Raw genomic sequence first — 12,536 nt, forward strand, 5'->3', positions numbered from 1 at the left:
AATTCAGGAGTCTGATAATATAATTACACAAACTGTTTTTGTGCCAATAGATCACCGTTAGCATTTAGAAATTCCTTTTATTCTTATTATCAAGCATCACACTAGAATTACAAACTAGTAGGATTCATTAGACAAGCAGTGGATCAGTTGTTATAGTTTTATGGTCCAGCATTGGTGTGTAAATCATAGCTGATCTCTAAAACATTGTAGTCTGTCGTTGTAACCACATCTTCCCAGATTAAATACTCATTGCCTAATTTTATTTTTCCTGCAGTTAGTGAATATTTTTCTTTCTGAAGCCTTGTGTGTTTTGAATTTCATCTCTGGTCTATATTTTCTTGCACCCTTGCCCATTTGGGGAAAGTAGATGTCTATAAAACCTTGACTGTGGCTGGGAGATACTTCTGCCCTAGCAAAGGCAGAAGAAAACTACCTACAGCTCATGTGGACCTTGAAGGAGCAGGAAGGGCTAGGTCTTGGGAAGCGTAAACTAGAGTGAACGTTATCAGCTTGAGAATCAAGAAGCAGCCAATCCTTCAGTTAAAATACTTTGTTAATGTATCTGAGCAGTAGTGAGCATCTTTGTGGCTCCTCCAGCATGCCAAAGTCTAGAATATGAAGGTAGTTCATGAGACAGCAGAACCAAGACTTATGCACAGGGAATGTGAGTTGTACTCAGTAAGTTCTTTTCCTCAACATTTATGTTATTTCAATGTGTTTTTTTATTATATTGCTAGAAAGTACTTATCTCCTTATTTCTGAGGCTTCCTTCTGTCACAACGTTATACTATAGAAACATACAAAAAAATCAGACAGAAAATGCTGAACTTAATTTTCTGTTTACCAATGCTAAACTCATATACTCGTCCTGCATTAAAATATCAGGGTACATCTGGCATTTTGAAAGGGAAGGTGAGGAAGGAGTCAGACAATTTTTTTTTATTATTATTTCAGGCTTTGAAATAAAGCTTCTTTAAAGGTTACATTTCAATGTTATATGTATTCAGTCTGGTTTGGGGGTTCTCACTTAGTATGGGTACTTGCAAGGTTAAACAGTTTCTTAGAAAGTATGTTCTATACCATCAGCCAAGAATTTCTTGCAGTTACAAACCAGCCTTTGTCTTAATATCTGGAAAAAAACCAAGTAAAAGCGCTAAAATGTAGCAATTTAAATGTAGAATTTCCTAATTGGAAGAGGAGATAAACACCTTATGCTGCTATAACTTCTGTATTTGTTAATTGTTTATGCATTTTGCCATTCAGTGAGAAGCCTGATACACTCTCTGAGGAATTAGGCTTGGAAGGTGAGAAGCCATCATCTGAAGAACAGATGAAGACGAAATGGGAAAGTCTGAACCAGGACTTCAATACCAAGCAGAAACTACTCCAGAAAGCTTTGGAACAAGAACAGCTGGTAGCTATTTTTAATTTCTCTTTGCATTTTCTCTATGAAAGCAGTTGTCACAACATGAGGTACAGTATGTGCATAGCAGAAGCATTAAGGTGATACAGTTAATGCAATGAATATGGAACAATTTATTTTTGTGATACCTTTAAAAACTATTAAATATTTGGCAGTAGCCCTGCTCTTGTTCAAAGTGGTTTGAATTGCACTACCATTCAGGTGAATGAACTAGAAAGGAAGAAAGGGCTCAGACAAAATTTTGATCTACTTATCTAACCCAGGATAATTCTGTCACAAATCATCTGCCTGAAATTAACCAGTGCTCTGGTGACAACTTAGAGGAAAAACTGGTGTTTTCTGTTTGAATTTATTGTTTACATTCAATTCTTGGTCTTAGCGAGCATGTGACAAAGCAGCAAGTGATTTCAGCCACAGAATTTTTACTGAAAGAAGCAGAGATTAATAACTAAATTGGGAACAGTCCAAGATCTATATTAATATACATCCTCCATTTTATTTTTAATAGACCCAGGCCCACTATTCTTTATAAAATACTGCATTCAAATCAGTTTCCAAAGTTCTAAATACCTTATATTCATTTCACAGTAATTAATTATTTTTTTGGTAAAAACAAGTCATTGCTCATTCTGGCCACAAGTATTTATTCTGCACTTCTAGTGAACTTCCTGTTGAGCAATCTTTTTTTCAAGATAATTTATGACAGAACAGCCATGGGAGGGCCGTGAGCGTTATTTGGTGATATCCTCAGTCAGCAGTAGAATATGTGTAGCTGAATTTTGTGCCTTGTATGTGTGGTAGAAGCACTCTAATTAGTACTTCTCTCTCAGCAGCTTTATAGCAGACCAAACAGACTGTTATCTGGAATGCCTTTGTATAAGGAGGAAGGACAGGAAGAGGATAAATCCTCAGTGTCACCAGTATTGGTTGAATTGAACCAGGCCTTTGAAAATGTGTCATCTGAGGTAATATTTCAATTGTCTTTGTATCTATCTTCCAGCAGAGCCACATTTATAATGAAAACTCCTCTAGCTCCCACCTGAAAATCCAGCCCTTTCCCAAATATTAGATGTTAGAACAAGTATCTTGTACTTCTGCTCTTGACTCCTCTGGTTCCTTTTGCCCAGGCTGGACAGGTGGTGGAGAGCCTGCATCTTGAACAGAAGCTGTACGATGGTGTCATAGCCACCTCCTTGTGGCTAGATGGTGTGGAAGAACAGGTCTTTGTTGCTGCAGCTCTGTTGCCAGAGGAAGAAACAGAAGCATACCTCTGCAAGCAAGAGGTGAGGAATCCATGAATAGAACTTTCTTTAAATTGTCAGTAAGGGCCTACATTTTATGTAGCGTTTAGAAAGAAAATATTAGAATCCTAGATAAGTGATACGTTGCTGTCATAATCTCTATGTAATTGTAGTATTTTGCTACTGTTTAGATGTAACTTCATTCACTGTGTAGAGAGTTGTGGTGGGTTGACCCTGGCTGGATTCCAGGTAACCCACCAAAGCCGCTCTATTGCTCCCCCTCCTCAGCTGGACAGGGGAGAGAAAATATAACAAAAGTCCCATGGATCGAGATAAGGATGGGAGATAACTCAGCAATTACTGTCACGGGAAGAACAGACTTGACTTAGGGAAATCAGTTTAATTTTATTACCAATCAAATCAGAGAAGGGTAATGAGAAATAAAAACTAAATCTTAAAATACCTTCCCCCTGCCCCTCCCTTCTCCCTGGGCTCAACTTTGCTCATGAATTGTCTGTCTCCTCCCACTCAGTGATGCAGGGGTAAGGGGAATGGGGGTTGTGGCCAGTTCATCAGACACTGTCTCTGCTGCTCCTTCTTCCTCAGGGACAGGACTCCTCACACTCTGCCCCGGTTCCAGCATGGGGTCCCTCCCACGGGAGACAGTCCTCCACGAACTTCTCCAACATGAGCCCTTCCCACAGGCTGCAGTTCTTCATGAACTGCTCCAGCCTGGGTCTCCCCACGGGTGCCGTCCTTCAGGAACAGGCTGCTCCAGCGTGGGTCCCCCACGGGGTCACAAGTCCTGCCAGCAAACCTGCCTCAGCCTGGGCTCCTCCCTCCACGGGTCCACAGGTCCTGCCAGGAGCCTGCTCCAGCACAGGCTTCCCACAGGGTCACACTCTCCTTCAGGCATCCACCTGCTCCAGCGTGGGGTCCTCCCTGGGCTGCAGGTGGAGATCTGCTCCAGCATGGAGCTCCACAGGCTGCAGGGGCACAGTCGGCCTCACCAGGGTCTTCCCCAGGGGCTGCAGGGGAATCTCAGCTCCAGCGCCTGGAGCCCCTCCTGCCCCTTCTTCTGCACTGACCTTCGTGTCTGCAGAGTTTTTTCTTTCACATATTCTCACTCCTCTCTTCAGCTGGAGTTCTGCAGGTTTTTTTTCCCCTTCTTAACTCCGTTACCCCAGAGGCGCTGCCACTGTCACTGATGGACTCTGCCTTGGCCAGCAGTGGGTCCATCTTGGAGCCGGCTGGCACTGGCTCTATTGGACATAGGGGAAGCTCCTAGCAGCTTCTCAGAGATGCCACCCCTGTAGCCCCCCCTGCTACCAAAACTTTGCCACGTAAACCCAGTGCAAGAATGATGCAGAAATCAGCACTTGACCCAAATTTTGCCTGGTCAGAAGAGAATTAAACATAGAGTCTTTCTTCTGTTTAACTTCTTTGCTAAGTATTAGCAAACACCACAGTGTTGAAATTGAAATTATGTGAAAAAAAGAGAGGAATGCTGTGGGATATGGAAACACTAAAAATTCTTCAACATGAAATAGGGAGGAGGGGAGAGGGAGGGAAAAAGACTTTTTCAGCAGCTATATGGATTTCTGCTTCACGAAGCCCTTATTCAGCCAGGTTCGTTTTGTTTCAGCATTTGTTTTCCTCAGAGCAGTCTGGGGTTTTTTATTACCAGAAATACTGTAGCTGCATAACTTTGTCTTGTGTGTGTATATTAACACCCTAAAAAAAGTCACTGCATCACTGCAAAATTGGCAATGTTTATGGCAATACATTTGTGTGCTTTGTAGAATGTCTAATTGTCACTTTGTTTTGTTTTCTACAAAATCAGTTTCTTGCTAAAGAAATCAAAGAGATAACAGAAGAAATGGATAAGAACAAGAATTTATTTGCTCAGATATTTCCTGAGAGTGGTGTTAATAGGGATATTATAGAAGACACTTTGGATTGTTTCCTGAGAAGACTGACTTTGCTGGAGTCAGTAGTAAACCAGAGATGCCATCAGATGAAAGGAAGGCTCCAGCAAATAGTGACTTTCAAGGTATGATGCCCATCTGAAGGAACTAACAGGGTACAGGTACCTGTCAAATGGGGGTTTAAAGGATGTGATTCTCGAAGCAATGAGAATTTTTGGTACCAAATCAAGAGAACAAGGTTTTACAGGTTTTTACTGAAAATCAAACTTCTTAGGCTATGCAAAACTTGGTACCCAAATCATGATCCAAAATTTAAACTCTCTGCTAGAAGCCTTCTGCAGCTCATGCAGTTATTGTAGAAGTGATCATTCACCCCACACTTTCTCACCCTGCTGGCATTGCAATAAATGGAAGTTGTTGACTACTGTTCTCAAAGAAGAAAAAGCAATTTAAAGTTGCCCTCTATGCATTTTTATTATTTCATATATGATAGAGTACATTGTTGTTATTATCTGTGATAAAATAGAAAACATAATACTGATTCCTACCTTTCTGATCACCTTTAAGCCATCCCGGTATTCTATAAGAGCTTGTATCTCAAGCTGTCTGTATTAAACAAAGCAGAAAAAATGAAGAGAAGTGGAGAACTGTTTGCATTTAAAAATCTTTTGGGATGGAGTTCAGAAATGCTTTCAGATGTTACTTGGTCCCTACTTCTCTCTTATTCTTATCATATAAAGTCTCCATATTGTTATCATATGAAGTCTCCAGTATGTTTTAGTTTTACTGAAGAAAACAGAAATTCCACCAAAATGGAGAATAGATTGCTGGTGTTTTTAGGTTAGGATCATCATTTCATAAGTTGTTACTACAGGATTTTGTTCCAAACTCCATAACTTTTTTCTGCAGTATATAGGAAAAAAAAAGGAATTTCAACAATTTTCAATAAAAGGCCTTCCTTTGCTGAAGAAAGGGGACAAGCTGATTAGAATCCTGTGCCTTATTGTTATACCAGAGATATTTAATATTTAAAAGAATTACTGCATTAAAAAAATTAAAAACACACTTAGATACAGGGCTAAAAGTCTTAGAGAAATGTGCTGATTATTTTCTGTTTTACCGATGTTAGGAGTTTTGTTGTTATGAGTGCATGAAAAAAAATAAATTGACTATAGCTTGGCAAAATTGTTAAGTAATATGTATGTGTCTAGTCTGATAAGGTAGTCTAAAAGTTGTGATAAATAGTTCTGTAATGTGTTGAAGCCTTGTTTACTTTTTTAATATTTGCTCAAGTTTGTAATGAAAAAAGCTTGCCTCAAAAAGTAAAACCTAGCTTGTTTATGAGCATATGTGATTGAATAAACTGCACAAGAATAACATAGTCTTGTTAAATGAAGCTAACTGACCCTTGCTAAATAATTATCTATTTGGAAGGCAAATGCAGAATTGTGTTCACAGGTTACGTTTTGAATAAGAGTTGGTTTAGCTTTTCACTCATATATATCCAGTTATGGATTTTCAGCAATGTTGCGTGTTTTGCATTGGATAATTATGGTGCTTCCAATGTTGAATAGTTTTTATGCCTTAGAGCTGACATTGTAACATTGAAATGCTTTAAACAGAACATAAAATATTTTTCAGTTGGTTTATGCTGTGATTGGCTATAATTTGTTGTTGTTGTCTCCTGTAGAACGATCTGAAGCTCCTGTTTACATCAGTGGCTGATAACAAGTATTTAGTTCTACAGAAACTGGCAGAGGCAGCTGAGAGACCAGAAACAGAACAAATGCAGGTATTACCAAGTGTCTATTACTTGGGGGAGGGGGGCAGGCAGGCAGGGAAGAGATAATGTTTCTTTCGAAGGTATAACTGGATTCTAGAGAACAGTTGCTTTTTATGGGAGAATGTATGTGCTCACATAAAGTGTGTGAAAATAATACTTCCAAGAGTGTTTATAAACTATATATATATTAAAAAAAAAAGTTTCAACACATGTTTATAAATCTAAAAAAAAGATGCAAACACAAAGTGTCTGTCTTATCTCTCCAGGTGACCTAGTTATGCACATACTGGGCACTATTTGAAAGAAAGAAAACTTCAATGAACCAAAAAAAATCTAAAATTTAGCTAAATTTAAGGCAGTAGTTTTTTCTTTATCAAGGGATTGATGAATTGATGAATAATTCATGAATAATAAACCAAAATACATCCTGTTTCCTTGTTTCTGTTTTGCCAACGAGAAAAGTGAATGAAGTATGTTAAGGCCTATTTTCTACAGATGTTTCTTGTTACCCAAGAGCTACTGTTGTCTGGTTCCAGCAAGTGACTGAGAGGAAGAGACTTATCCTTCAGCTAAACAGAAATACTGGCCTTTATATATCTGATAATCAAATTTTGGAGGAATTTTAATTCATGTATAAGTAAGAGAGCAAGCAGTCTGTGTCCCTTCCTATCTTCCATGATGAGGAAGATCAGTAAAAATTTAACTCCTATATGATTATTTTAACTACCAAATAGGAAAATGACATGGTAACAAAAACAACTGAATTGATTTTTTTTTTTTCTGAATGTCTACCTTGGCTGATAAAACATGCAAATTTAAAAGCATTGCTGTTTGTTGAAGACATGATTTGGAAAGTAAAAATAAGGCACTTAATCAGCCAGGTACCTTAGCTGCATGAGGGGGTAAGTTTAGTGACTGTATTATTCATGCTTCACATTACTAGGAGTCAGGAGGTCTACTCAAATACATAGTTTAAGCATTTGGCTATGCAGTTTCCAAGAAAGGGCCTTAACAAAGGAGTCTACCTTATGCTTTTAACTTTGTTGTAGCTTGCATTCATTAATTCAGCAGAGACACCTAGGTTGAAAGACCTTGTTTCTTGTAGATTCCATTGAAAAAGGTCATATTATTATCTGCATACACTTGCAAATAGCAACCTGTGTGCTTTCAGTTGTCATTTTCCAAGTACAAAAGGGGAGGTACAAGCCCATTTCCTTGACAGTAAGTTTGGCCCCATCGTAGTCCTGCAAGGGAACTGTGCACAGCTCTTTGCTATCATGTGTGTATTTTGCTGTGATGGTTGTTTGCTTGGTGCTCAGATATGACAGAAATGAGTGTTAATAAAAAGAGTGCTTTAAAAGAAGGTGTTAGAACAACTAATAGTCCTTTTGTGCCTGTACTATACAATTAAAAGTGTGGAACCTCACAGCAAAGTTTTGTATAAAAAAGTGTATGATACTAAAACATTTATTATTAAAAAAATAATACTGCTATATTTTCTTTAACTTTAAGAAACAAGCTGGGCACTCCCAACTTTGAATTCATACTTTTTCTTTATAGTATGCTTTAAAATTTCAGCAGACTGAAGGATTAATACTTCAGGCAGAAAACAGAAAAGAATATTACTGTATGGCAGCTGCAGTACTGTTACTAAACCTCCAAATTAAATGATGTAATTTTCAAATACAGGTCATACTGCAGGCAGAAGAAGGTTTGAAGGAACTAGATACTGGAATCAATGAATTAAAAAAGCACGTAGACAAACTACAAATTGACCAGCCTTCTGTGCAAGACCTGTCTAAGATCCAGGTACGGTTCTTAAGTTCCATCCTAGAGCTGTTTCGTGATATCAAAGGTATTAGTGTGCTCCTTTTTACTGTTCATAAAGCCGTTCAGGAAAATGTATTTAAAAGCATTTCAGTGCGTATAAAAGATTATTTTCTCCCTGATTCACCTAGTTTTTCTACTTTTGCATTTTCAAATTTTGTAACATCTCTATTATTAGTAGAATTAATCATAAGAATGCACGAAACCATGTTTTTCTCAGCTCTTGTTGAGTCCCTGTTCAAATAGATAAAGTTAAGCACGTAAACATACATATCTGCTGAAGGCTGAGACCTGTTCTCACCAGTGTCTCATGATTTGGGGTTTAGTTCTCTCTCACATTTGTCATTAAAAAAAAAAAAGAAGAGGGTGAGGGGGGATAGATAGCTAGGTGTGACCTGAAACTGGAGATACTCTGCTTTTACTAGAACATCTCTCATGTTTGTTCATACTTTCAGTTGGACTTAGCTTTGAACACACCTAAGTAGTAGGACTCAACTTAAGGATCTCTGAAGTAGATACATGTGGGCAATTGATCCAGAACATTTATAAGGGTTGTTGAAACTCCTTTGTGAGCAGTTTAGTGCTGAGGCAGGGAAGCACTTAAGGAAAGATCAAGAAGAAGGTTTATGACTGAATTTTACCCTTTATAATGATATAAAAATAAATTGGAAGCAAAGAAAACAGCTGAAACTGGACCATAAACTTATTAAGCCAATAAAACAGTGATCTCAATTAAAAATGAATGACAAGGAGTTTGTGCAAATGTGTCTTTTGCCCAGTTCTTCATCCTTTTGGTCTTAGAGCCTCCTGCATTTTTTTTGCTGTCAGATTATGCGTAGATATCCCTCTCCCCTTGACTGCAGTTTTTAGGAAATCCTTCCTTTTGCTTTTTTGACAGTTGTGCTTCTCACAATTGTCTCTTTAAATCTAGGAGAGCCAGCTGCAGTCTGACGGTGGGTACTTTGCTGTAGCACTGGATGGTCTTTTGGTTTATTAGTTTTGGATGTCTTGTCTTGATCAAAAGTATGGGCTTACCCTCACAGTCAGTCATATGTTCTGAGAATACAATTCTCAAAACCAAAACAAGAAAATAATCCTATTCAGGTGAAGAAAAGCATCTCTAGGTTGTTCTCGCTTTTATGGTTGAGGTATACAAGACAAATAATAGCACACGGGAACTGATGAGATTCTTCCTTTTGGCTTGTTTTGTAATTTGGCAGTGTGGGCACACTGTGAAATACACACTGCAGCTTTTCTACACTTTACTGTTCTATTATAGAATATACTGCAATTTTGCACCTGATTTGCTTTTTACTATGGGTTGTATGTATCTTACTTGCTACCAATAAGCTGCTGGGGCAGGAGAAGGAGGCAAATCTGGCTTTGAGTTGCCTATAGTCTGTAGCCATGATAGAGTCCATCCAACTCACTGCATTATAAGAAGCAAAATATAAACAGCATGTGCAGTGCGCAGTAGCCACACAGTAGTCTGGTGTTTGATGACTTAAGGCCAGTCACCCTATTCTTTTGCTACTTAAAGCAATCCATTGGGATTCTGTTAACACGTTCCCGAATGCATGCATGTGAAAGAGTTGCAGGTCTTGCTTATTTTTTTCTCTTTAAATGGTGAATTGTTAATATATCAATTAAGTCAGTATATTTGCACAGTTGTTCTGAGCTGGGAATAGATGTTGTTCTGCTAGTATTCACAGAGGAATACAGGGACAGTAAGGTTGCTTATAGGAAGACATGCATAAGGTGTGAAATAAGAATCACCATTGCTACTCTTTGCCCCCAAGGATATGTATGATGAGCTGATGATGATCATTGGATCCAGGCGGAGCGACCTGAATCAGAATCTGGCTCTTAAGAGGCAGTATGAACGGGCTTTGCAGGACCTGGCTGACCTGCTAGAAACAGGCCAAGAAAAGATGGCTGGTGACCAGAAAATGATTGTTGCTTCTAAGGAAGAGGTTCGGTCACTACTTGACAAACATAAGGTACGAAACTGTGACATATTTCAGGACTGACTGTAAGCTTGTACACAGAAAATTGCTAACCTTGTGTTCCTAAAGGTTCAGGAGGTTTTCAGAATGGTGGTCCAGTATTAAATCAAGATACATTAAAACTTACTGTATTTTAAATTGGCATCAGTGAACTGTTCTGTCTGAATAACTTTAAAATGCTTTGTGAAATGTTGGTGGAATGAAAAGTTTACCTAATTCTATGTCTACAGCTACTTGATTGTACTGCTATTGTCTTAAAATGTTGTTTTAGTGGTAATGAACTGAGTAACTATTGCACTTTCTCTTTTCTATTCTCTCTTTAACTTCTCCCTCACACCCAAATTTTGCAGGAATATTTTCAGGGGTTGGAATCTCACATGATCCTGACGGAAACACTCTTTAGAAAGATGAGTAGCTTTGCCCTCCTGAAGGAAACTCAGTCACATTCAGAGCTAATGATACAAGCTTCAGCTGTATTAAAGCTGGCTCATAAACGAGGTGTGGAGCTGGAATACATTCTAGAGGTGAGAATTTCTGTGGCCTTTTCTGTACTGCCGTTGTGATCAACCACAAGAATATTCTGTAATGTTGATTTCCTCTGCTTGGACAGAATTGATGGACATCAGACCCTTTTGTCATAGACACAAGGCACTGATAGACTACACGTAATCTTTGCTAATTAACTGTTGTGACCTTTAGGTGACATAAGTTGTGTTCCTCTACATTTAAAAGAGCTGCTTCATTTTAGCTGACAAGAAGAACGTGACAGCTTTATCCACGTGTTCTAACTAAAAGCTGAGCTTGACACAGAGATGGTGTCCGGTGAACCTATAATAAGACATCTGTACTGTTATTTTTGTACATTCACAACTATGCAGATACAGGATTTCAGACTGAGAAAGGAACTAATAAAAATTCTAGATACCCACATCAATATTCACTGTATACATGGATAATTTGTGCTTGTAGACCTGGATGCGTCTGGATGAAGATTACCAGGAACTTACCAGACAGCTGGAGTCTGTTGAAGGTAGCATCCCCACTGTTGGTTTGGTGGAAGAGACGGAAGACAGACTTACAGACCGGATTACACTTTTTCAGGTTAGTGCTTTTTAGACATTCTTTATGGAAAAGTTGCATGAAAGGGACCTCTGAAGGTCATCTAGTCCAGCCTCCCACTTGAAGCAGGACAGTTGCCGTGGGCTGGATCAGCCACAGCATTGGAGAACCCATAGCCAAGCTGGGGACCAATTGTAGTGCTGCACTGTCTCTTACTGAAATGGTTTTCTATAATGCCAAATGTAAGCCTTCAACTTTCAGCTTGTCACCACTGTCCTTATTACACTGTGTGGCACTGCTGAGGAGCATTTGCCTCTATAATCTCTTTAATTCTACTCCAAATTGTAGGCCTTTTTTAGACTGGCCCTTAGCTTCCCGTTTGCCAATCTAAAACAAGCACATCTCCCTCAGCCTCTTTTTAAAGGACATGTAGCTCTATGCCAGACCCTGACTATTTAATTCTTGAACTTGGTGGGAGGTGGGGGCAAGGCCAAATCAGTTGCACTAGACGTGGCCTCATCAGTACCATGTAGACGGGGATAATAAAGTAAGTTAAGTTCGTTGTTCACAATCCTAATGTAGGCCAGTGCTGTGGCTTGCTTTATTCATGATGTCTTGGGTATGGAAGATGCCAGGTTAAATACACTAGCCATTCCCATCCTAGTCTGTACTGAGAAACAGGGTTATTCTGCCCAAGGCACAGAATTTCCACTTCTTGTTGAGCCTCCTAAGGTTTCTGCTGCCTCCAACCTCAAGTATATCGAAGTGTCTCTGGACAAAGTCTGCCATTTGTTGCGTCAACCACTCTCACTATGTTAGTGTCATTCACAAATTTACTGAGGGACCACTCTCTATCATCATCTGTGCCATTAATGAAGATGTTGAAGATGTTTGGGCTCAAATATCAACAACCCCTGGACTACTCTGCCCATTACAGTCTGCCAGCCAGATGTCGAGCCTTTGATCTCTAGTGTTTGAGACTGGTAATGCAGCTATTTTTCAACCCATGTAAGAGTCCATTTATTCAGCCTGCATGCTCTCCGCTTCCAGAGGAGGGTCTTGTGGGAGACTGTGTCAAAGGCCATACGGCAGTCAGCCTCATCCACAGAGACAGTAATTTTGTCATAAAAGGCTGTCAATTTAGTGAATCCAAGCTGAATGTTCCTGATTACCTTTTGGTCTTTTTTGCCCTTGAAAATGGATTTCAAGGGAATGTGCTCCATGATCTTTCCAGAGAGCAAGGTGAGGCGAACAATCTGCGGTTTCCAG

The 12,536-nt window shown here is 39.2% G+C and overlaps 1 protein-coding gene across 1 annotated transcript in view; it reads left to right on the top strand.

The window, feature by feature from the left end:
- Positions 1-12,536, top strand: part of LOC309404168 (nesprin-1-like) — a gene marked incomplete at both ends in the record, with an annotated part of 124,338 nt that overhangs the window by 79,365 nt on the left and 32,437 nt on the right. Inside the window, 9 exons of the mRNA XM_081998553.1 lie at positions 1,264-1,414; positions 2,257-2,388; positions 2,551-2,706; positions 4,508-4,717; positions 6,283-6,384; positions 8,065-8,184; positions 10,002-10,202; positions 10,559-10,732; positions 11,178-11,309. Coding sequence (XP_081854679.1) covers positions 1,264-1,414; positions 2,257-2,388; positions 2,551-2,706; positions 4,508-4,717; positions 6,283-6,384; positions 8,065-8,184; positions 10,002-10,202; positions 10,559-10,732; positions 11,178-11,309 — 1,378 coding nt within the window. The remainder of the gene's footprint in view (positions 1-1,263; positions 1,415-2,256; positions 2,389-2,550; positions 2,707-4,507; positions 4,718-6,282; positions 6,385-8,064; positions 8,185-10,001; positions 10,203-10,558; positions 10,733-11,177; positions 11,310-12,536) is intronic.

The sequence above is a fragment of the Phaethon aethereus genome (assembly GCF_964289735.1).
Source record: "Phaethon aethereus genome assembly, chromosome: 3".
NCBI lineage: Eukaryota > Metazoa > Chordata > Aves > Phaethontiformes > Phaethontidae > Phaethon > Phaethon aethereus.